Source organism: Camelina sativa, chromosome 14 (assembly GCF_000633955.1).
Source record: "Camelina sativa cultivar DH55 chromosome 14, Cs, whole genome shotgun sequence".
NCBI classification, from domain to species: domain Eukaryota; kingdom Viridiplantae; phylum Streptophyta; class Magnoliopsida; order Brassicales; family Brassicaceae; genus Camelina; species Camelina sativa.
In genome coordinates, this window is record NC_025698.1 from 20,230,069 (window position 1) to 20,255,245 (window position 25,177).

General features: G+C 39.3%; 2 protein-coding genes and 1 long non-coding RNA gene across 6 annotated transcripts; 1 reads left to right on the top strand and 2 right to left on the bottom strand.

Moving 5' to 3' along the window:
- On the bottom strand, positions 1,691 to 3,331 carry LOC104742072. Of its 4 annotated transcripts, XR_760427.2 has the most exons (5): positions 3,151 to 3,331; positions 2,832 to 2,877; positions 2,304 to 2,678; positions 2,187 to 2,217; positions 1,691 to 2,079 (listed from the first exon to the last, which is right to left on the bottom strand). It is a non-coding gene; the product is annotated as an uncharacterized LOC104742072 (long non-coding RNA). The 4 variants fall into 4 exon arrangements; XR_760425.2 differs by lacking the exon at positions 2,187 to 2,217; XR_002035030.1 differs by lacking the exon at positions 2,187 to 2,217 and having other exon boundaries at positions 1,691 to 2,115.
- Positions 4,125 to 5,524, top strand: LOC104743815 (uncharacterized transmembrane protein DDB_G0289901-like). Its single transcript, XM_010464860.1, has 5 exons — positions 4,125 to 4,595; positions 4,813 to 5,071; positions 5,142 to 5,143; positions 5,197 to 5,412; positions 5,519 to 5,524. Exons 1-5 carry the CDS (start codon positions 4,125 to 4,127, stop codon positions 5,522 to 5,524), a joined length of 954 nt encoding a protein of 317 aa, XP_010463162.1.
- On the bottom strand, positions 7,603 to 7,962 carry LOC109128712 (uncharacterized mitochondrial protein AtMg00810-like). Its single transcript, XM_019235560.1, has one exon. The coding sequence runs from the start codon at positions 7,960 to 7,962 to the stop codon at positions 7,603 to 7,605; it is 360 nt and encodes a 119-aa protein (XP_019091105.1).

The following is a 25,177-nucleotide window of genomic DNA, read 5'->3' on the forward strand; positions in this document are numbered from 1 at the left end:
GTTCAAGATCGTTGAATAGAGGTGACATAGATTGTTTGAAAAATAATATAGCGCAGACGCTTTGCAATCTGGAGAAGATATTTCTTCCATCATTTTTTGATGTTATGGAACATTTGACTGTTCACTTACCTGGAGAAGCTGAGCTTCGTGGACCGGTGCAGTTTCAATGGATGTACCCATTTGAAGGATTCATGTTTCACCTCAAGAAAAAAAAAGCGAATAACAAAGCAAGTGTTGAAGGTTCAATTGTGGAGCAGTATATCAATGAAGAAATCACAAATTTCAGCTTTCACCACTACGATTCTATTGGAGATATTACGTTAAACAGTACTCAGAGACGACATGCTAGTGGTTTTGCTCAACAATATAGCTACTCGTATGATGTACCAGCATTATTTAGACATGTTGGTGGGGGAAGTGGTAAAACATATTATGAGTGGTTAAATGATGCTGATAACCACATTCCTCATACTTATATTCTGCTCAATTGTGAAGAACTACAACAATTTGAAAGGTAAACCATTTCTCATTTACAAGTGTTTTTTTTCATACAAAGAAGTTTTAACTTATCATTATTTATCAATATATGCAGATTATCTGATAATGAGGCAAGACAAAGAAATGATGGGATTACCGATGCTATGTTGGCGACATTGAAAGAAAGAGACTATTCCGACTGGTTATACAATTTGGTAAGCTTTTGATCACATTATTGGTCATGGTAATTTTATAGTTTAAATATATAGTCCGGGTGGATAAATGAATATATGACACGTTTGATTGTACTTTGTTTGGAATTAAGGTTCAAGTTGTTCACACAAATACGTATCTGTTGTGGTTACATGAGCTTGTGCGAGGGCCAATATGGAAGTCCACATGTTGGAATGCATACTATTCACGAGGTTATAACTTTCATATAGTTAACCGTGCAGTTAATAAAACTACAGCCAATTATGAGATTTGTGTGCGTGGGAGTAGTGAATACGAACAAACGTATTATAAGAAAACTCCAACAAGTAATTCAGATCGCTTATCACGAAGTTGTTAGATTAAAGGTAACTTTATTCCGCTGTGTTTGGTTTGATACGACTTTGGGTTCAGGGACGAGAATGCGTAAAGCTGGTGTTGTTGAGGTGCGGGCGTCTGGGATATATGACAAGTATGATCCTTTCATTTTGACAACACAAGCAGATCAAGTATGTTTTTTCCCATATCCACGTGTGAAGCACCGATTAAACGAGTGGTTGGTTGTTGTGAAAGTATATCCGAGAGGAATACTTGACATAGTTATCAAGCAACGAGCACCATTACAAGAAGTCGAAAATGATCTTTATATGAGTTCAGTTAATGTACTTAATGTAATATCACTAGTTGTACCTGGTGGGGATGTAGAAGATATTCCTGAAGATCCAGTCGATGAAGATTCTGAAGATCACGATACTGATGTGGAGATGACAGATGAATCAAAATATTTTAGTTCAGAGGAAGAAGAATAATTAACCATTGAAAGATCACATTGTGTTTTTTTTTATGTTATTTTTGTTTCTTAAATGGACATCTGAATTCTATATGATAAATAATAAAGAACTTGAGAGGCTGAAATGAAATTCAAATATCCAGGTATAATATGCATTTTTAATAACAGTAGAATTTGCAGCTACTAATTGACACTTAACTGAAAAGTGTAATATATCAAGCGTTTGCAATCTCAACTTGTTTATTAAAAGATAGTTTACATATCGGAACCTTCCATTCTTAAGTTAACCAACATACATGTATGTTTAAGTAGGATTTTAAGAAAACCCAGAACATAAACACTTAAGATTTCACATATTCATAAGTCCGGGTGAGCATCTCATTCGAATACATCCACCCTTAAGCTTTCATAAGTCACTACACAACATCACGACTATTAAAAACAACTAGTTGAATTACATTTTGTTCTTGCCTTCTTGGTGGAATGGACTAAACGATTGATCTGAGCATGCAAATTCTCCACTACAGTTTCCAAGTATTTCACTCTGTTCTTCAAGGCCATGACTTCATCACATTGACAAGGAGAACCGACATCCATCTGGTCTATAAGAACATGAGACATGCAACAAGTTTAGTCATCTGCATTAAATACAAGTATTCAGTAATCTAGTTTTTTGAAGAATGAACATACAAAAAGCAGAATCTCTCACCTGCATCAGCAACATAAAACTGATATATATCCTTAACATGCGATAACACAAAAAATTATTGACAGACGATGTACTTGAAAACCTCTAAAAGTTGTGGTATTCAGAAAATTACAATACCTTTGAAATATCTTTCTTACATTCTCTATCCTCCGTAGATTCATAGTCTCGAGGAGGAGACCAATGACTGTCATCACTTGTGTGCAGTTGAGATACATAGTCCGGGAACCAATTCCTTACATAAGGAGGTTCTATTCCAGCACACGGATCACACAATCATCAGTGATGATAACTTACCTGATGAGCAAGTTACCACCAACTAAAACCAAAAGAGAGAGGAGACTTACCAGAAATTATTGATGAGTCAAGAGCCAAATCTGAATTATGCACGTATGTGGCATAATTCAGATCACTATTTGTTAAACATGTTTGTTTTATAGGGATTACTTACATCTTCATCTGTGTCTTTGTTGCTCTTAACCTCCTCAAAAGTATCTACATGATGAGAAATAAACTATCACTCAAATCTGATAATCTATAGCTATTCCCAGCGGTATAGAATCAACAAACAGATCCCATATAAAAGGTGTATAATGGAAAAAATTAAATAAACCCAATCACCCTAAAGTAAGATAAAAACGGACAAACCTGTTTCATATAAATTGAGTTCCATCGCCTATCTCCACTTTCATTTCTTGATTACGGAAGAAAGCAACAGAAACAAGAGTTACAATTACAATAGAGTTTCATAATTTCAAACAGATCTATTAAGGGGGTTGACACATCGACATCTAGTAACATGATTTTCGAATCGACAAATATTTGACAACAGTAATTAATATATGTATTCAACCAAAATTTTCCATCTATATACCTCTCAACCAAGATAATAAATAACTGATAATATGATATAACCTAACAACTCACAAGATTTATATCAAGATTATGAAAGAAGAACGAAGCTTACATGATTGGCTTGACTTGCGATTAAGAGAGGAACTCTTCGTGACTATGGAGTTATTTGCGGTGGGTGAGTAAGGGGGGTTGAAATTGTGGATGAATTCCTATATTATCAACTCTTGATAAGTTTTGATTTTACGACATCACTCACTCGAGATCTGATGCAGAGAAGCACAGGTTATCCGATGGAGAAGGAAACCAAAAAATCAGATGGTGGAATTGTATTGTTTTCTCACCAAAACGCAACAGCCCATCAGGCCCAATAGGATGTTACACAACATTTGATGGACCAGACAAGAAGGCCCGTACCAAATTGCTTTGTTTAACGAAATGACAAGGCAAGTGGGAATTAATTAAGGATTAAACTATGTGTTGCACTCTTACCATATAACATGTGTCCGTCATATACACACCAACACGTCAATCCAAGCGTTAATTGAACACAAGTGGGTGTATAATCATCTCTTTTGTAGCAAAGTATAATCCGATTAAGATTTTCTTCGTTTGCCTCTTTATCTTCTCTCCAAGGTTACTCTTCTCCTCCTTCTCCATATAGACCAAGATAACATTTGATCTTCCTTCATCGGTTACTCTGAGTTATTTGTTTCATTCTTGTTATTATCTCTTTTTTCTTCATACCGGTGACCATTAGCTCTCTCTAAACAACAGTGTCACTGTCTCCATCACCTTCATATCTCACTCTCCATTTCCAACTCCGGTAACTTTAGCGAAATATACAGACTCTCTCCAATTTATCACCTACATATCTCACTCTCCGTTACCATCGACAAACCTAAGGTAAAGTAGTTAGGGTTTTCATATATCAGATCTCTAAGTAGATTTTTTGTTTCCTTAACAACCTAGGGTTTTTCAAGAGTTCATGAATATGGAAGATCTATTATTTGGTACACTCATTTAATATATAACAAACTCTAGGTTATATTACTCACAGATCTATTCCTTAATAATGCATCGTAGCAGATGAATTCAAATGGATCAGGAGGGACCAGTGGCTCTGGTGCTACAGGGCGTGGGTTTGGTGGTCGGCGTGGTGGTGGTGGTGGTGGACGTGGAGATGGTCATGGTGAAGGCCGTGGTGGTGGACTTGGTCATGTCTTTGGTGGTGGACGTGGTGATGGCGCTGGTGGTGGCATTGGTGGGGGTCGTGGGGGTGGCATTGGTCCTGTATTTGGTGGTGTAGGTGGTGCTGAAGGCGCTGATGGTGTCGGTGGTGGGGGTCGTGGGGGTGGCATTGGTCCTGTTTTTGGTGGTGGACGTGGTGTAGGTGGTGCTGAAGGCGCTGGTGGTGGCGTTGGTGGGGGTCGTGGTTATGGCTTTGGTGGTGGATTTGGCGGGGGTCGTGGTGATGTCCGTGGTTATGGACGTGGTGGACGCGGCGGAGGGAGACTTAACGGACAGGGGAGAGGTGGACAAGGCGGAAGGGGTATTCAGGTTAGGGCTTGATAACCCTCCACAGAGAGCAATCGTTGCTTCAATCCGGAGGCAGTTTGATGGACCATGGTACAACATCTCCTCTGTTCCCAATGAGGCGCTCATGCAATGGTGAGGTGATTTTATCGTTAGTCATGTGTACATACTTTAGTAGTCAAACATCTCCATACAACTTTCATAATTTGTAACTACTTATACATTTTGTCTCGTGTTACAGCAAAGTTTTTACTGGGATGATACAGTAGGCGGAGAAGTATATCATCTGTGGTATCATGTTTTTGGTGGCCGCCTTAGAGACATGATCTCGAAGGCCAAAATTTCTAGTAATAAGCCAGAATGGATAAGTGGGGATATCTGGGAGATGATGCAGGAGTATTGGGACACAGACGCATCTAGGAAGAAGAGCAAGATAGCTTCAGAGAATCGCTTGTCTTCTCATGATGGTTTTGGTCCACACGCTCACACCTCTGGATCATGTTCATAAGACCAGCTCCGAGAGTTAATTGTAACTTTTCGGAAGAACCTGAGTTTATTATGTTTGAATAGATGTTTGTGCACGAAGTTGTAATGTTATTAAACTATGTCTGTTTTTGATGTTTAGCGACAAAAAGAAGGAATCTTGCCTTCAATGCGTCAAGTTCTCAGAGAGACTCACCTCAAAGTTGATGGTTCTTATATGGATGATAGGGCGAGGTCGATTGAAGAAGAGATTCAAAGAGAGATTGATGCAGTTTCTCAACCCGCGGATGGCGCCTCACAAGGAGGTTTCTCTGCCACAGGGTTGACACAACTTCAGGAGGATGAACTGTTCTATAAGGTAACATGATCTCCTATGATATCAATTTGGATCAGTTTTGAACTTACTCTTAAGATTTGGATTTATCTTTTTCTTACATATTATATTGTTCATCTATCATGAATAGGTATGATTTAGATCTTTTGTTGTCTACACTGTTTGATAACCTATACATATTCGATTGTTTGCTCGAGTTACAAGTGGGTGTTTATGAGACACATATTGATGTTATGAGTTTTTATATTAACAAAACATAATTTCATTAGGTGGTACCGTCACAGAATGGGAGGATATTCGGTCTCGGGGGCAGAAACTATGATGTGTGTAGAATTTTATTCCAAATCTTTTACCTGAAATGACTACACGACGACTGAAAGTGCAGAGTTAATCAGTTGTAGTATTTTAGGATCGATCCCACAAAGAGTAATAGCAAACACAAATTGAATTATAAGAGAAAGAACTATGGCTAGGACTAAAGAAGAGATTGGGGTTTTGGTTTTCCTAATAACTATTGCTAGAAAATAAAAGTAAATAAAAGCGGTTTAAAACTATAAGACTAAGGCGTTGGGCGTTTTGGGAGTCATCTTAGGGTTTTCATAGTTCTGAGCAATATTAAGTGTAAGATCTAACAAGTAAATACTAATTTTTGGTCTAGGTTCTCAACTACGAAACACTAATGAACTAACAAGTTATTTTCATAGAATGAAAGTCTAAAGTCTTCACACTCCGTTACTCAACTTTCGCAGGCAACGACGCATGTCAACCATCTAGCTAAACAAGTTTGATACATTCACCAAACTTCGCAACTCAACTTACGCAGGTTACGAGCAAGGTTTCGGTATAACACTAGTTCGGAGAAGTAGGATAACGCGGTTAGCGCTCCCGTTCTCTAGATCAGTACTTCGTGATTAATCCAAACATGAGCATTATGATAAAGATGTTCCAAAAGAACTCTATAATAAAACCGAAAATAAGATCTAACAACCTAATTGAAGTGAACCATGAATTCCCCTTGAATCATCCTATAGAACCCAACAAATAAAACTACTCGCTCATGACGCAAAGAAACGACATTGATATTATAAAGTATAGCATCAAAAGTGAATCAATAAAAAAAAAGGGGTTCAAAGAAAACTTCTCTATTTGTCATAAAAGTAACTTGATCCCAAAAGCAATGTAAGTATGAAAGAAATAAGGAAGAGTAGAGATTTGGTGTCTTCGGCAATGGCTTCTAAGAGGAGGTGAGAGAGGACGAGCTTTGACGGCGGTAGAGGAGTTTCTTGTCGTCTCTAGGTCGACTTCTGGTAGCGTGGGTGAAGAACTTAGAGTCACAAAGGAAGCACACCTCAAAACCCTAGATCTTAAGAGTATTTATAGGGTTTTGTTTAGGGTTAGGGTTTTGTAAGGGTAGAAACGTCTTCTCTTCTTAAGTGCAGGACAAGGGGCAGCGAAAGAGGCTTCTGGACCGTGGAGGAGGCTTGGACTTGGCCGCAGTGGTGGTCGCTGCTCATGCCTTGAATGAAAGCCCATCGGCTGGTTGCTTTGTAAATCTTAAAGAAAATATGTGTGTGTTTTATTGATAGGTAGAAGATACATATATATAGATACAATAGTCTTGATGCACAAGTAGAGAATATTGACATAATATATGCTAGCTAAACAATAGGAAAATATCCTTTCTCCTAACACTCCCCCTCAAGTTGGAGCGTGTAAATTGAGAACGCCCAACTTGGACCGTAGATATTGAAACTGATCTCGACCCAGCGCCTTAGTAAAGATATCAGCCGGTTGTTCATGAGTGTTGACATAAGCTGTAGCAATAGTTTTAGAAACAATTTCAACGCGAATGAAGTGACAATCACTCTCAATGTGTTTCGTACGCTCATGAAACACCGAATTAGCCGCGATATGCATAGCTGCTTCACTATCACAATATAACCGCATAGGTTGAGAATGTGTGATGCCAAGAAAGGCGAGAATCTCTTTGAGCCACAGAAGTTATGTACAAGTCATGACCATAGCTCGATATTTAGCTTCAGCCGAGGATAGAGAAACACGTTTTTGTTTCTTAGTCCTCCAAATGAGAGGAGAACAACCAAGCATAACCATATAACCAGTGAGAGAACGACGAGTATTCGAACATGTATTGAAGTCCGAATCACAATAGGCATTAATTTGAAGAGAAGACTTAGAAGAAATCACAATGCCTTTTCATGGGGATGATTTCAAATATCGAACCACATTAAGAGCAGAGTCCCAATGATCCATAAGCGGAGTTTGCATAAACTGGGCTAAAATATTCACCGCATAACTCAGCTCAGGCCGAGTATGTGTAAGATACATGAGTCGCCCAACAAGACGACGATATTGATCAGGTGCCGACAACGGTTTACTCTTGGACGATAATAACGTATGATTCTGTTCTAACGGAGTATCAGTAGGTTGAGCACCGGAGAGGCCACATTCGTCAATAATATCAAGACAGTATTTCCGTTGAGAAAGAAAAATACCATCATGTCCGTGAGCCACTTTGATGCCAAGAAAGTACTTCAAAGCACCAAGATCCTTCATCTTGAAGCAACGACTCAAATACGCTTTAAAGACGTGATAACCATAGAGTCATTTCCAGAGACGATCAAATCATCCACATAAACAAGGACATGAAGAACAGTAGATCCACGAGTGTAAGAGAAAAGAGAGTTGTCTTTATGAGAACGAACAAAACCATAGTCAAGAAGAGCAGTAGATAGCTTGGAGAGCCAACATCGTGGAGCCTGTTGGAGACCTGAAATAGACTTCTTGAGCTTACACACAAGAGATGGATCATCAGGAAGAAACACCGGAGGCGGTTTCATGTAAATGTATTCGTCAAGATCCCCATGTAAGAAAGCATTGTAGACATTCATTTGATGAAGCTCCCAATTCTTAACCGCAGCAACTCCAAGCAGAGTACAAACCGTCTGTAGCTTAGCAATCGGAGCAAACGTATCAGTAAAATCAACACCCTCGGTTTGATGATTACCAAGAGCAACTAACCGCGCCTTATAGCGTTCAAGAGTACCATCAGAGTTTAACGTAAGACGATACACCCATTTAGAACCAAGAGCCTTGACACCAGGTGGTAAACGTTCTAGTGTCCAAGTCTTATTGAGTTCTCGAGCATCAATCTCCTTGCGCATGGCTTCCCGCCATTCGAGAATTTGAACTGCCTGCTTATAGGTAACAGGCTCATCGACCATAGTGACAGCTGCAAGGAACTGTTGATGGGCAGAGCTAAACTTGTCGAATGAGACATAATTTGCAATAGGATATAAACACGTGCCTGAAGATGCTAGGGAGGACGCAGGCTTGAGAGAGGTGAGGGTTTCAGCGTGTCGTGCAGAGTAAGTAACGTACGATTTGAGACGCGTAGACCTCTGTTTCTGCCTATGACCACGACCAAGTGGTTCAGTACCAAGATCACAACCATGCGAAGCTTCACCAGAATCCTCATCAGACTCATCATTGGAAAGATCAATAATAGGAATAACGGGATCACAGTAGGAACATGTGGAACCACAGGAGAAGAAGACGAGTTTGGGGTTGTTGAAACAGAGCTCCCCCTGTCAACAAGAACCGGTGGAATGGCCTCATCGGGAAGCTCGTCGTCTCCAATAAACGGAGCTGGAATAACCAAAGGCAGTGATGGCGAAGAGGGTAACTGTTCCTTTGCATATGGAAAAACATTCTCATTGAAGATAACGTCATGAGAAACAAAGAAGTCGTGAGTCTCCATATCATAAACACGCCAACCTTTTTGATTATGAGGATAACCCATAAAGATACATTTACGTCCTCGCTCTTCAAATTTGTCATGGCGAGACGAATGGCGTTTGGGCAAAACAAAGACAACCAAACACGCGAAAATGATCATACATTGGAGAAGTGGAGTGAAGAATCTCATATGGAGTCTTGCCATGAAGGAGCGGAGTAGGAGTACGGTTGATTAAGTACGCACCGGTCAGATTACTTTCGCCCCAAAACTTGGTTGGCAAGTCAGATTGAAAGAGAAGAGTACGTGTCATGTTGAGAATATGGCGGTGTTTGCGTTCGACCCGTCCGTTTTGTTGAGGAGTGTAGACACAGGAAGTTTGATGTTGAATGCCATGATCCTTGAAGAAAGATCGTAGACACATGAACTCACTCCCGTTGTCACTACGGACAACATGTATCTTTTTACCAAATTGTTGAAGAGCCATAGCCACAAATTGCTTAAGATGAGTTGCAACTTTATTTTTGGCGAGGAGAAGATAAGTCCATACAGCCCGAAAATAATCATCCACAATAGTTAAAAAATAGTGAGCTCCACAGGTAGAAGCCATTTTGTAAGGTCCCCACACATCACAATGTATCAAGGAAAAAATATCTTCTGCTTTATTAGTACTCTCGGGAAAAACTGATCTTGTTTGTTTAGCATGAATACAAACTTGGCAAAAATCAATATTATCACTATGTTGAGGTTCAAAATCAGGAAAAGTAGATAGAAAACTAGATAGGACTTTCGTAGAGAGATGCCCTAAACGTTCATGCCAAAGAGACTTTGTAGATTTCTTGATATGATGAGCTTGTGCAGAAACCGCCCCATGAAAATGATAAACCCCGTCTCTCTCTTCACCGGAGCCAATCAGCATCTTCGAAGTGCGGTCCTGTATAACACAAAGTTTGTCAGTGAACATAGCATAACATGACAGTTCGCGTAAAAGACGTGCCAAAGAGATGAGAGTGCAAGAGAGATCCGGAACATAGAGAACACGATTGAGTTGAACTCGATCGCCAAGAAGCATTTTCTCCTCTTTTGTAGCAAACGTGTGCTTCCCATTAGGAAGGACGATGACACTGCAAGGAATGTCATGAACCTCCACGAGCAACTCATCATCACCAGTCATATGATGTGATGCTCCAGAATCAAGTAAAAACTCAACACAGTTAGGCTTACCAGAAAGTTTGTCATGGCTAGGAGATTGATCAGATTTCAACAAGTTCACAATCGCAGAAAGTGTCTCCTTACTCACACCAGGAATACCAGAAAGTTCATCAGCAGGAACCGTAGTAGCTTGAGCGTTGTTGGCTCGGTAAGAAGGAGAAGAGAAGGAACGACCACGGCCGCGTCCTCTATACGAACCACGACCCCGACCACGAGTGGACTCGTTGCGGAAACCACCGCGAGAATCACCATGATTCTCAACCCACCAATCGGGTAAACCATGAAGTATAAAACATGTGTCCACCGAAATGGTTAGTGCGTCCACAATGAGTACAAGGACCTTGATTAAGACGAGTAACCAATGCAATAGCATTCACACCAGATTTTACCGCAAAAACAATAGCATCAATACGTTCTTCTTTAGAGCGAGCAATAATAAGATGTCGTTCTTGAGCAATAACTTCGGAATAAACATGATCAAGTGTCATGTTGGTGTCTCGGTTAAAACGACTAAGAATATTGGTACGCGTAGTACCAAACCGAGAAGCGTCAAGACCCATGAGAAATTGGTGTATACGCTCAAGATCACGACGACCTTGCTGCTTGAGACGTTGTGGACAAGACGGAGAGCTACAGCAACAGTCAATAAAAGGCTCAAAGTCATCAAGATCATCTCACATCACCTTGAGTGTGCCAAAATAATCAGCAACAGTTTGTCCATCTTGAGCACAGCGAGCGATAGATGACTTGATTTGATGAACACGAGAAGCGTTACTAATAGAGTAACGAACACGCAAATTATCCCATAGGGCCTTTGCGTTGTCAATGAACGAGATCACCTTCTGGACTTGAGGATCGAGACTCTCGTAGAGCCATCCACACATCATCGAGTTGACTTGAACCCACTGTTGATAATCAGGAGAATCAGAGGAGGGTTTGAGAAGAGATCCATCAACTAGGCCAATTTTATGCTTGGCTGCAAGATTGTTACGGGCAATCTTAGCCCACTTCTCATAGTTTTCACCGTTAAGAAGAAATGGAGTAAGAACATGATGTGGCTGATCATTAGAAGATAGGTAGTATGGAGAAGAGGAGATAGATTCCTTAGTAGTAGTAGTAGTGGTAGTAGTAGAAAGAGCTGAGGTTGTATCACCAGCCATTGTTTAGAGAGTAGTAGAAGAGATCAGAAAAAAAATAGAAAAAATTGTGTTCTTGAGAAGAGACACAAGAACGGCGAAAAGAGGTTTTGAAAATAATGGGAATTCACTTATCTTTGGGATACTGTTTTTGCACTCTTCTTCGCCTTGACATTAGGAACTTCCATTTGTAATCCACCATGAGAATCATCAATGCTCCTTAATCCCACAATTCTTTAGAGTCTTCAGAATCTCTATTTTCATCTCTTTACATAAATTAAAGCAATAATATAAAGTGAAATCTTACCAAGAAAAAATCGATCAGAGGCTTGTAGACTCTTTTCAAGCCAAGACTTTCTTCATATGATTCATTTCCTCTCCCTTTTCTCACTTCTTCTTCCTTTTTTTTTTTTTTTAATCAAAGGTGTAGGCGAATACTGGGGTCATCGGTAATTTACCTACCCGTCGCTTCCAAGCTTTGTGTGATCGACTCAAGAGTAGAATAATGAGGTCACAGGTAATTTACCTACCCCTCTAAACTGATCAAAATCATATCATCTTTTATTCTTTTTTTTTCTTTTTTTTTTTTTAGAGTATTGAAGGGAAGAGAGAGAGGAACATACTTTTGAAAAAGTGCAATGTCTTGTGTGGCTTGAATGTAGAGACCTAGACCAATGTATACCAATTCCCAGGGCTTGATAATTAAGTCCGGTTTAGGTCCTATAAAAGTTAGAGACAACGTTAGATCATCTGAATATCCATCGAATAGGGACTTGGGGGATTGTTGAGTCGGCTCACAGTCTTTCCAAACTTTGGTTCTGTTGTCAAGCATAATCAAGAGTCATAAGAGTGTTAATCCAAATCAAATAAACCGTTAGAATAAGATCATAATTCTCTACTAGTTTTGACTCAATAAAAAAAATGTGACTCGATAAAAACGTCAAAATTATTTATGTAAAAAGTGGAAAAAGGTCTCAAGTCAACAAAATAGAAAGTAGCATTAGTATAGGATGGAACATCCTTCCCCCCAGACTTAAATCACACAGTCCTCGGTGGGAAAAAAGAAAGTGATGAGGATTAAAAATCATAAGGAAAAGTGTAGGGTTTAAGAACAATGTCACCTTGATGGAATGATGTTTGTCGACTCTTAGACATTTTATGGTTGCCCAAAAAGTTGTCGAGAGTTCGGCTGTGGAATGAAAATGTAGTGACTAACCGTTTATACTTCCTTTGGTTGCTTGACATCGAGTATGAACTAGGCTAAGTTCAATAGAATTCTATTTGATATATCTCTAAATGCATCCTCCTTGAAACAAAAACCTAAAACCATCAATAATAATGAAAAACAAAAATAATAAAAACATAACTAATGTTATAAAACACTTGGAGTGGACTTCCATAATCGGCCCATTACTTATCCTATTGTGTAAGGCCCATGGCCGATGGTCCATCTCCTAATCAGTTTAGGTTTAGACTTTGTAATCAATATATATATGTAACCTCATTCGATTATCAATAATAAGAACAAGAGAATTTCTTCTTTCGATTCTCTAGTTTACAACACGTTATCAGCACGATCGTTTCTAAAGATCCAGCTGAGTAAAACCCTAAAACCCTAACCGCCGCCGTTCATCCTTCTTCTTCCACCAAAACCCTAAACCGCCGTCCTTCTCCTCTTTGTTCGAAACTAATTCCTGTTCACGAGCAAACCTGTGCTCGTGATCAAGTTCCATCCGAAACCAGTTCGAGGTTCGTTCGTGGTTTATACTTCCGGGGTGAGTGCAGTACATGAGCGGTACAAGGAGCGGTTCGAGATCTGTTCGTGGGAAAGCTGTTTGCGGTTCTGTTCAAGGTTCGTGGTTCGTGGTCAAGTTATATCTGAGGTCTTTAGCTCCCAAATCAAAACCGGTCAGACCCCTTTGGTGTTAAGGTAAAATCGAAATCTTATGGGACCATATAATCGAACCTGAGCTTAAAGATTATTGAACCCTAAACATGCAAGTACACAACTAATAATGTTTAAGATTTCTTAATTCTATAAAACTCTAAAACCGGTCGTTTAGGATTGTTAGATTGTTTGTGAAACTGCACCAAACTTTGTCAAGCTTAAAATCCGGTTGTTTGATTGTTTATTGTTGCTTGATTGTTTGTTGCATAAGCACCCTAGAACTAAACTGTTAAAATCTAGTTCCATAAGTGAAATATTAATCTGATTGTTCTAGGATATTTAAAATATGAAACTGCATGCCTCCTTGAAAATTAAATCGAATTTGGCATAGAATTTTCCTGTAAATTTCGGCTGCATAAGAACCCTAAAATTCTAAATTAAAATCGGAATCTAGAGAAATTCTAGTTCCCTAAAAATTGTCTAAATCCTAATTAGAAAAAGTAAAAGTTCATAAAAGGAAAATTTCTAAATTATATTAAGAAAAGGAAATCTCTAAAAACATCTAAGAAAAGGAAATTATTGCATGCTAGTTCCTATCTAGTTTTGTTTGTCTTCCATGCATACCAAAAACCGAAAATAATAAGTGAAAGGCAACGCATGTTTCGGTCTTAAATACCGCATGGCCTAAGGCATGGTTCGGTCTTAAATACCGCATGACCTATTAATTGATTGCATGGTTCGGTCTCAAACACCGCATGCTAATGATCGGTTGTCTATTTCTGTTTTATGCAGATGGCAAAGCTTAACAACCTAGACTATGCTGCCTTGAATGCTTCTGGAGACAACTATCTGCAATGGGCATTGGACACTAAGATCATGCTGAAGTCAAAGGACTTATTTGAGTGCATTGAGGAAGGTTTTGAACCATCCGATAAGCAAAATTACAAGGCCATTATGCATATGCGCCATCACCTTGCTGAGAGTCTCAAGAATCAGTACCTCACCATAGAGAATCCTCTTGACCTTTGGACAGAGCTTAAACGCAGATACGGACACCAACAAACGGTGCTCCTACCAAAGGCTCAATTCGATTGGAAAAACCTAAGGTTCCAGGACTACAAATCCGTGGATAAGTATAACTCAGAGCTTTTTAGGATTGTCTTACTCCTTAGGTTGTGTGGTACTGAGGTGACAGAGAAAGAGTTGCTAGAGAAGACATTGTCTACTTTTAGTACTCACAACATACTACTTCAGCAACAGTACCGTGAAAAAGGTTTTAAAACCTATGGGGCCCTAATCTCATGTTTGCTACTAGCTGAGCAGAACAATGAGTTGTTGTTGATGAATAGTGCTATAAGACCTCCTGGTACAGCCCCATTACCAGAAGCACACAAGGTAGATGTGGCAAAGCAAAATTATAATGAGCCTAAAGAGACCAAGGAGACCAACTATGTCCACAGAGAAAGACACTATGGTCGTGGTCCTGGTGGTAGAGGACGTGGTGGTCGTGGACAGTACCAAGCTAGCCGTGGGTCCTTTAAACCACAAAACAAGGCTAAATCGGGTTGTCACCGATGTGGTATGTCTAACCATTAGGACAAGAATTGCAGAACACCTAAGCATCTTATTGATGCATATCAAGAAGTCTTGAAGAAGAACCCAGAAGCCAACTATGTGCATCTCGATGGTGAAAATGACTTCGACCATGAGAATGATGACTCACTAGCCTATGAGACTTCCGATTGTTTTAAAGAAGATAACTAATTTTATGTTATGGCCTTGGTTTAAATTCTAAGCTTTTATGCTTTATTTCGGTTTATGTATTGGATAATTATTTTGGTTTAAATTCAATGATTTTATTTCAATATTTATTTGCTTGTTTTATTAAAAATTAAAACAAAATTATTGTCATTATAGAAATGGCCGAGGATATGAGTGTACTAGTGGTGGACAGTGGATCCAGCCACACAATATTGAAGGATAAAAGATACTTCATAAACCTCATATTGAAAAATGCCAATGTTAGTACAATTGCGGGTATAACAAGCTTAATAGAAGGCTACGACCAAGGTCATATATTATTACCTAATGGCACACATATTGAACTAAGTGATGCCTTGTACTCACCCAGCTCTAAGAGAAGCTTATTGAGCTTTAAAGACATTCGGTTGAATGGTTATCATATTGAAACAAAGGGTGAAGGTAGCAAAGAATTTCTATACATTATAGAAATTGTAAATGGACATAAGAAATTCCTAGAGACTATACATGCACTAGCCACTGGTTTATACCATGCTAAGATTAACATGATAGAAGCTAACTTGGCAAAGCACAAAATGTTCAATGAACAGTTCACTCTATGGCATGACCGGCTTGCCCATCCGGGTACGAACATGATGCGTAAACTGATTAATAGTTCAAATGGGCACAACCTTAAAGAGAGAAAAGTTATCCCTAAAATCTCACGTGTGTAGCATGTGTACAAGGGAAACTTATTATACGGCCATCACCAGCCAAAGTCAATAAAGAGACTTTAAATTTTCTGGAAAGGATACAAGGTGATATATGTGGACCAATACACCCACCTTGTGGGACGTTTATATATTTTATAGTTATGATCGATGCATCAACCAGATATTCACACGTTTGCTTGTTATCCACAAGGAACCTAGCATTTGCTAGGATGTTAGCTCAAATTATAAGGCTAAGAGCAGATTTTCCAGATTTTCCACTAAAGACTATACGTCTAGACAATGATGGTGAATTTACATCCCAAGCGTTTAATGATTACTGTATGTCCATTGGGTGAGTGTGGAACATCTTGTGGCACATGTCCATACACAAAACGGATTAGCTGAATCCTTCATTAAACGAATACAATTAATTGCTCGACCATTGCTAATGAGATCGAAGCTTCCTGTGTCGGCTTGGGGACACGCAGTTTTACATGCAGCAGAACTTATACGCATCAGGCTATCTAGTGAACACAAATATTCACCATCCCAATTATTAACGGGTCATGAGCCAGACATATCCCATCTCAAAACATTTGGTTGTGTCGTTTATGTACCTATTGCTCCACCACATAAAACTAAGATGGGACCTCAAAGGAGGATGGGAATATATGTTGGATATGAGTCTCCCACCATTATAAATTATCTTGAGCCAACCACAGGAGATTTATTTAAGGCCAGATACGCGGACTGTCAATTTACAGAATCTGAATTCCCTATGTTGGGTGGAGAGACTAGCAAGTTGGTTAAAGAATTAACATGGAATCAACCATCCTTGAATTGGCAAGATCCTCGGACTCTAGCCTGTGATGCAGAGGTCCAGAAAATTATACATTTGCAAAAGCTAGCTATATAATTGCCATATTCCTTTGCTGACCCAAAGAGAGTAAAAAAATCGTACATATCAGCTTGTAATGCACCAGTACGTATTGATGTTCAGAAGGAACACAATAATCAAGTTTCTACAGAGGCTAAGCCACGTTTGAAACGAGGTAGACCATTAGGTTCCAAAGATAAGAACCCTCGGAAGTCCAAAGGTGCAAAACAGACCGAGGTTAAGGGAATTACAGAAAATACAGACATAGCCGCGGCAAATCCTAAGGTACCAAATGAGGTTTGGGACGCTGAACCTCAAGGACCTGAAGGTGTTGATAATAATGAGATCTCAATAAATTATATCATGTATGGAATTCAATGGAACCGGAAAGATGTCGACATCGATGAAATATTTGCATACAAGGTAGCACTTGAGATAAATGAGGATCATGAACCCAAGTCTATATTAGAGTGCACTCAAAGTAGAGATTGGCTAAAGTGGAAAGAAGCCATTGACGTGGAGTTAAACTCTTTAAGGAAGAGAAGTGTGTTTGGTCCGATCTTAAGGACAACACCTGAAATAAAGCCAGTTGGACATAAGTGGGTCTTTGTAAGGAAGAGAAATGAGAAGAATAAAATCGTGAGATACAAAGCACGGATTATAGCACAAGGATTCTCTCAAAGACCAGGAATAGACTATGAGGAGACATACTCCCCCTGTGATGGATGCAACAACATTTAGGTACTTAATAAGTCTGGCTATAAGAGAAAAACTGGATTTGCGGTTAATGGATGTTGTAACCGCATACTTATATGGTCCACTGGATAATGAAATATATATGAGATTACCAGAGGGTTTTGAGCTCAAAGATAAGAGTGGTTCTCGAGAACAGTACTACATTAGGCTGAACAAATCCCTTTATGGACTGAAACAGAGTGGTCGAATGTGGTATAACCGGTTAAGTGAATATTTAGCTAAAGAAGGCTATAAAAATGACCTAATCAGTCCATGTACATTTATAAAGAAGTTTGCAAACAAAGGATTTGTTATTATAGCAGTTTATGTGGATGATTTAAACATCCTTGGGACCTCTGGGGNTCGTTTATGTACCTATTGCTCCACCACATAAAACTAAGATGGGACCTCAAAGGAGGATGGGAATATATGTTGGATATGAGTCTCCCACCATTATAAATTATCTTGAGCCAACCACAGGAGATTTATTTNAATCCTTATGCATCAAAAGGCATACAAAGAAAAGGTACTCAAGAGGTTTAAAATGGACCAAGCTCACCCATTGACCNTTGGTTAAAGAATTAACATGGAATCAACCATCCTTGAATTGGCAAGATCCTCGGACTCTAGCCTGTGATGCAGAGGTCCAGAAAATTATACATTTGCAAAAGCTAGCTATATAATTGCCATATTCCTTTGCTGACCCAAAGAGAGTAAAAAAATCGTACATATCAGCTTGTAATGCACCAGTACGTATTGATGTTCAGAAGGAACACAATAATCAAGTTTCTACAGAGGCTAAGCCACGTTTGAAACGAGGTAGACCATTAGGTTCCAAAGATAAGAACCCTCGGAAGTCCAAAGGTGCAAAACAGACCGAGGTTAAGGGAATTACAGAAAATACAGACATAGCCGCGGCAAATCCTAAGGTACCAAATGAGGTTTGGGACGCTGAACCTCAAGGACCTGAAGGTGTTGATAATAATGAGATCTCAATAAATTATATCATGTATGGAATTCAATGGAACCGGAAAGATGTCGACATCGATGAAATATTTGCATACAAGGTAGCACTTGAGATAAATGAGGATCATGAACCCAAGTCTATATTAGAGTGCACTCAAAGTAGAGATTGGCTAAAGTGGAAAGAAGCCATTGACGTGGAGTTAAACTCTTTAAGGAAGAGAAGTGTGTTTGGTCCGATCTTAAGGACAACACCTGAAATAAAGCCAGTTGGACATAAGTGGGTCTTTGTAAGGAAGAGAAATGAGAAGAATAAAATCGTGAGATACAAAGCACGGATTATAGCACAAGGATTCTCTCAAAGACCAGGAATAGACTATGAGGAGACATACTCCCCCTGTGATGGATGCAACAACATTTAGGTACTTAATAAGTCTGGCTATAAGAGAAAAACTGGATTTGCGGTTAATGGATGTTGTAACCGCATACTTATATGGTCCACTGGATAATGAAATATATATGAGATTACCAGAGGGTTTTGAGCTCAAAGATAAGAGTGGTTCTCGAGAACAGTACTACATTAGGCTGAACAAATCCCTTTATGGACTGAAACAGAGTGGTCGAATGTGGTATAACCGGTTAAGTGAATATTTAGCTAAAGAAGGCTATAAAAATGACCTAATCAGTCCATGTACATTTATAAAGAAGTTTGCAAACAAAGGGTTTGTTATTATAGCAGTTTATGTGGATGATTTAAACATCCTTGGGACCTCTGGGGAAATCCCCCAAACAGTAGAGTATTTAAAGAAAGAATTTGAAATGAAAGACCTAGGCAAGACAAAATTCTGTTTGGGATTGCAACTTGAGTACAGAAATAATGGAATCCTTATGCATCAAAAGGCATACAAAGAAAAGGTACTCAAGAGGTTTAAAATGGACCAAGCTCACCCATTGACCAGCCCAATGGTTGTTAGAAGCTTAGACTTGGATAAAGATCCATTTGGTCCAAAGAAGGCCGATGAAGAAGTTCTCGGACCTGAAGTGCCATACCTCAGTGTTATAGGAGCGTTAATGTTCTTGGCTAGCCACACTAGACCGGACATATGTTTTGTCATGAACCTCCTAGCAAGATTTAGTTCTTGTCCGACCCAAAGGCACTGGAATGGAATTAAGCATTTACTTTGTTACCTACAAGGGACAACATATTTGGGTTTACATTATACTAACCATAACAAAGAAGGTTAGTTGGTTTTGCTGATGCAGGTTACTTATCGGATCCGCACAACTCTAGGTCTCAAACCGGCTATGTATTTACACATGATGGTACGACGATCTCGTGGCGTTCTATGAAGCAAAGTATTGTGGCCACTTCGTCTGACCATGCAGAAATCCTAGCAATTCATGAAGCCGGACGAGAAAGTGTATGGTTGAGGTCGATGACTCAACGTATCAGGGCGAATTGCGGTATGATCGAACACAAAGAGCCAACCGTAATCTATGAAGACAATACGGCATGTATCGCACAGCTCAAGGAAGGTTACATCAAGGGAGATCGGATGAAGCACATCCTACCAAAGTTCTTCTTCACACACGAACTACAAAAGGCCAGAGATGTTCGAGTGGTGCAAGTTCAATCATGCGACAACTCAGCCGATCTCTTCACCAAGTCTTTCCCAGCATCCACATTCAAGAGGCTCACGCACCAGATTGGTATGCGGAGGCTTAAGGACTTAGAGTGATGCTTGGAACAGGGGGAGTGATGTGTGATGTACTCTTTTTCCTTCACCATGGTTTTGTCCCACTGGGTTTTCCTGGTAAAGTTTTAATGAGGCAGCATCCCCAAGCACATTGCATTGATCCCTTAGCATCGGCACGGTTATGCCATCCAAGGGGGAGTGTTGTAAAACACTTGGAGTGGACTTCCATAACCGGCCCATTACTTATCCTATTGTGTAAGGCCCATGGCCGATGGCCCATGGCCGATGGCCCATGGCCGATGGTCCATCTCCTAATCGGTTTAAGTTTAGACTTTGTAATCATTATATATATGTAACCTCATTCGATTATCAATAATAAGAACAAGAGAATTCCTTCTTTCGATTCTCTAGTTTACAACACCTAAGTAAAAGAATGGTGATAGTAGGTGGTGAGGATGGTGTGGGTTTGGAGTAGTCTCGCGGTACACGAATGAACGGTCGCGGTCATCAGCAAATGGTGGGTATGGTACGTGGTACGCAGGACATGGTACATGGTACGTGGGACGTCGGACATGGTACACGGTACGTCGGAAATGGTACATGGTACATAGTACATAGTGCATAGTATATGGCATTGGCTAAGGTTGGTATGGCTGGTGGGGACTCTTGGCATCGATCACTCAAGGACGGTGATGATCTGTTGCTTTCAGCGTACATCGGTCACGGTGAACATGGCCGGTCAGTAGGTGGTACTTGCCACTAGTCATAGCGTGCATTGCCAATCCATAGTCCTTCTTCTTCCTTCTTTTTGGCTTTTCTATTTTCTATTTTTTTGTGTTTTTTTTTTTTTTATGAAAACCTGAGACTAAAATGCAAAAATATTAAAAGTAAAAGAAAATAAATCCTAAAAATAAAAACTTACTAGACATAGGTTGCCTCCCAAGAAGCGCTCTTGTTTAACGTCGTTGGCTCGACGGTGACGGCCAAGTTAGGCTTGAGAAAGGTCAGCTTCGGAAATCAATGCTCCTTCGGCTCCTTTGAGATCTTGATAGTCTGCTCCAGCTTCAATAACAAGTTGTCCTTTTGCAGAAGTTTCAAAAACTTTTGCATGAAGAAGAACTTCTTTAGTATGCTTTATCATCTCTTGAATCTGTTCCTTGCTCTCGCTACTTAGCTCAGGAGGAACTATGATCTTGATTTTGGAAATTTGAGGTGTCATAGAGGGTGCACATAAGCAGGTTGTCTTCCGCCAACTTGAGGAAGTGGTGGATTAGCGACGAGAGCAGGCTGGTGAGGAGGAACATCGAGGTTGTCTCCCACGCCTAGAGGATTAGCATCACGAGGAGCTTGTTGATGGTCTCGGCCAACTTCAGGGTCGAGTTGCGGATCAGCGGCTACAAGGTTGGGGTTACCACCTTGTGCAATAATTGGTTCTCCTTGCTCGTTGTGGGAAGGAGGTATCAACGGTTGGTCGAGGTTAAGGAGACCTTGGTCCTGGTTCCTTTCTTCGGCCATGAGTTGTTGTCTTCAAAGTTTCCTAATTTCACGTTCTAGTCGATCAATGTCTTGAATTGGAGATACGGTTCCGGAGGGTTGACTCCTAGTCATGCACTACAAAATCCAAAAACATAAACTAAAAGGGAAAATAGAGTTTATCAAAAAACAAGAAAATTAAAACTAAAATTGAAAAATTCAAAAGAAAAATTCAAAGTGTGTAGAATTTCACTCCAAATTCTTATCAAATTCAATGAGCAGCTAGTTACTCCCCGGCAACGGAGCCAAAAAGCTTTGATGTGTGTAGAATTTCACTCCAAATCTTTTACCTGAAAAGACTACACGACGACTGAAAGTGCATAGTTAATCAATTGTAGTATTTTAGGATCAATCCCACAAAGAGTAATAGCAAACACAAATTGAATTATAAGAGAAAGAACTATGTCTAGGACTAAAGAAGAGATTGGGGGTTTGGTTTTCCTAATAACTATTGCAAGAAAAAAAAAAGTAAATAAAAGCGATTTAAAACTATAAGACTAAGGCGTTGGACGTTTTGGGAGTCATCTCAGGGTTTTCATGGTTGTAAGCAATATTAAGTGTAAGATCTAACAAGTAAATACTAATTTTCGGTCTAGGTTCTCAACTATGAAACTCTAATGAACTAACAAGCTATTCTCATAGAATGAAAGTCTAAAGTCTTCACACTCCGTTATTCAACTTTCGCAGGCAACGACGCATGTCAACCAGCTAGTTAAACAAGTTCGATACATTCACCAAACTTCGCAACTCAACTTACGCAGGTTATGAGCAAGGTTTCGGTATAACACTAGTTCGGAGAAGTAGGATAACACGGTTAGCGCTCCCGTTCTCTAGATCAGTACTTGGTGATCAATCCAAGCATAAGCATTAAGATAAAGATGTCCCAAAAGAACTCTATAATAAAACCGAAAATAAGATCTAACAACCTAATTGAAGCGAACCATGAATTCCCCTTGAATCACCCCATAGAACCCAACAAATAAAACTACTCGCTCATGATGCAAAGAAACGACATTGATATTATAAAGTATAGCATCAAAAGTGAATCAATAAACAAAAAGGGGTTCAAAGAAAACTTCTCTATTTGTCACAAAAGTAACTTGATCCCAAAAGCAATGTAAGTATAAAAGAAATAAGGAAGAGTAGAGATTTGGTGTCTTTGGCAATGGCTTCTAAGAGGAGGTGAGAGGGGACGAGCTTCGACGGCGGTAGAGGAGTCTCTTGTCGTGTCTAGGTCGGCTGCTGGTGGCGTGGGTGAAGAACTTAGAGGCACAAAGGAAGCACACCTCAAAACCCTAGGTCTTAAGAGTATTTATAGGGTTTTGTTTAGGGTTAGGGTTTTGTAAGGGTAGAAACGTCTTCTCTTCTTAAGTTCAGGACAAGGGTCTGCGGTTGTGGTCGCTGTTCAGGCCTTGAATGAAAGCCCATCAGCTGGTTGCTTCTCTTTACGTCGGTCTATAACACGTCTCGGTAAATCGGGCATAACTTTCGGATGAATGAATGTATTGACTTGATTCCACATCGAGGAGAACGATGACTCTTCCAGCTTTACATAGAAACCAAGCATGATATATTTTGAGTTATGGAAGCTCTTCAAAGGTTTCCCGTACTGTAAAGCTCTGAAAATTTTCTAAAACGTATTTTCCTTGTCTTTTGGTCCAAATTGCTATAAAACCTGTAAAATCTTATTGAAACCTGAAATACCTGATAATAGACATTTTATACTTGAAATCTCATCAAACTCTTCCTAAATGCATATAAAAACTATAGCTAATATGAGTAAAATAATGATGTTATTAAACTACATTCGTGAGCGTGGAGAAAGCTCAGCTGGTGCAGTGGAAAGGATCTCTCTTGAGTGTCAACTCACATCTCTTCAAGAGCAGCTGGCTAATGTTCTGGAATTTATGAAGCAATATATGCCTGAAGGTGCCTCACACTCTTTCCCATCGACTCAACCAACTAATGGTACGGTGCATTAATGACCAATCCAACTCAAGCCAACAATAGGGACAACCGAGATGCCAATCCTGAAGATGCTGACATCCATCTCAGTCATCCCACAAATGTGCCTGATGAGACTCATGAGCCAGAAGACGATGACGGTGATGCATTTCAAGGTAGTGCCATCGTCTGATGAACACTAACTATCAGCTTTCTTTAACCCCTGCCCGTTTGTTTTAATACTTTGAGCAGAAACTTTTGGTTTATATCTCTGCTCTGTATTGTCGTCTAAAACTCTGCTGTCTATTTCGGTTTAAAACTCGGATCTGTAGTCTTTTGCTTAAAACTCTGCTCTGTAGTCTTTTGTCTGCTAGTACAACGTTGTATCACTTCCTGTTTGTACTTTTGTATCTTATTTGTACTTTTGTTTTCAATTTGGCACAACATATTTAACATTGCATCAGAAGGCAACGACTTCCATAATAAACTAACATTTCAAATAAGATACACATAACGGATCAAACAGATAGCTACGAGACGATTTCGTTGCAACTTTGTTACAATTCTATTTACAACATGTACCTAATTAGTTACCGTTTATATTGTAATCAATCGAAACTAATTTGTTACAATAACCCGTAGCTAAATGTTACAACATATCCGAAGCTAACTGTGAAAACTTTGCGACAAACTTCTTGTCCCAATTAGTAACAAGTTAATGACAACCACCCTTGAAGATTGTGGTGAGTATGTAGCCACAACATTTTTGTCACGTTTTGTAACCATTTGCTACTAATATAATTCGGGGTTTTCTGGTTTGGTTATTTATCCCAACTCTAGTTTTCTATATAATCGCAATCTTAAAAAAAAAAAAAAGTTATCATATAATTTGGTTGCCATAGGTTTCCATGGTCCTTAGAATAGTTTGTGTGATTCTCTATGGGACTAACGGACAGTCCAAATCTTTAAGAAATTTGTTTCGCTTTTTTATTGCTGGTTTTGAATGGTTAGTTCATACACTCCATACTAAACATTGCGTATTAATAATTAGGTATGTTAAACTTCATACTGGAGTATGGAACATTTTTTAAGCAGACAAAAGAATGCAGATAGATAATTATATTTTAGTATGGAATTATTGTTTACTCCAACTAACATGTATTTTATTGGTTTGGATTTGGTCCAGAGTTAATATGGAGTATATCAAATAAGTGTGCGAATGGTTGAAAAATAGCAGATCGGTCCAAATTTAGTCCAATCTGGAACGTACCAACCAACCATTCACCGTTGTTGTTGATACTCAATATCAATGGCGGACCCATTACCCGAGTCAATTTTGATTTTTTAAGCTATTTAAATATATTAAATATAAGATAAGAGACTATTAGATTTGGTATAGTGTGGAAGGATCAAACTTGAGTTTGGGTTTCATAATATTAAGGAATACCAACTTTGCCCTAAGAACTTCAGCATTTAATATGCAAAAAAAAACTTTATTTTAACATTTTAACTCCGTCAGTTGACCCTCCTAACTTTTACGTGGGTCCGCCATCATCAGTACATGAAAGCAGGGTCAATTGTAACACCTGTTTTCCGA

Bases quoted from the DNA above. Each gene is read 5' to 3' on its own strand.
- LOC109128712 (XM_019235560.1), bottom strand. From the start codon at position 7,962: ATGAAGGATCTTGGTGCTTTGAAGTACTTTCTTGGCATCAAAGTGGCT.
- LOC104743815 (XM_010464860.1), top strand. From the start codon at position 4,125: ATGAATTCAAATGGATCAGGAGGGACCAGTGGCTCTGGTGCTACAGGG. The intron at 4,596-4,812 runs GTTAGGGCTTGA...CTCGTGTTACAG, and splicing joins AAGGCGGAAGGGGTATTCAG to CAAAGTTTTTACTGGGATGA.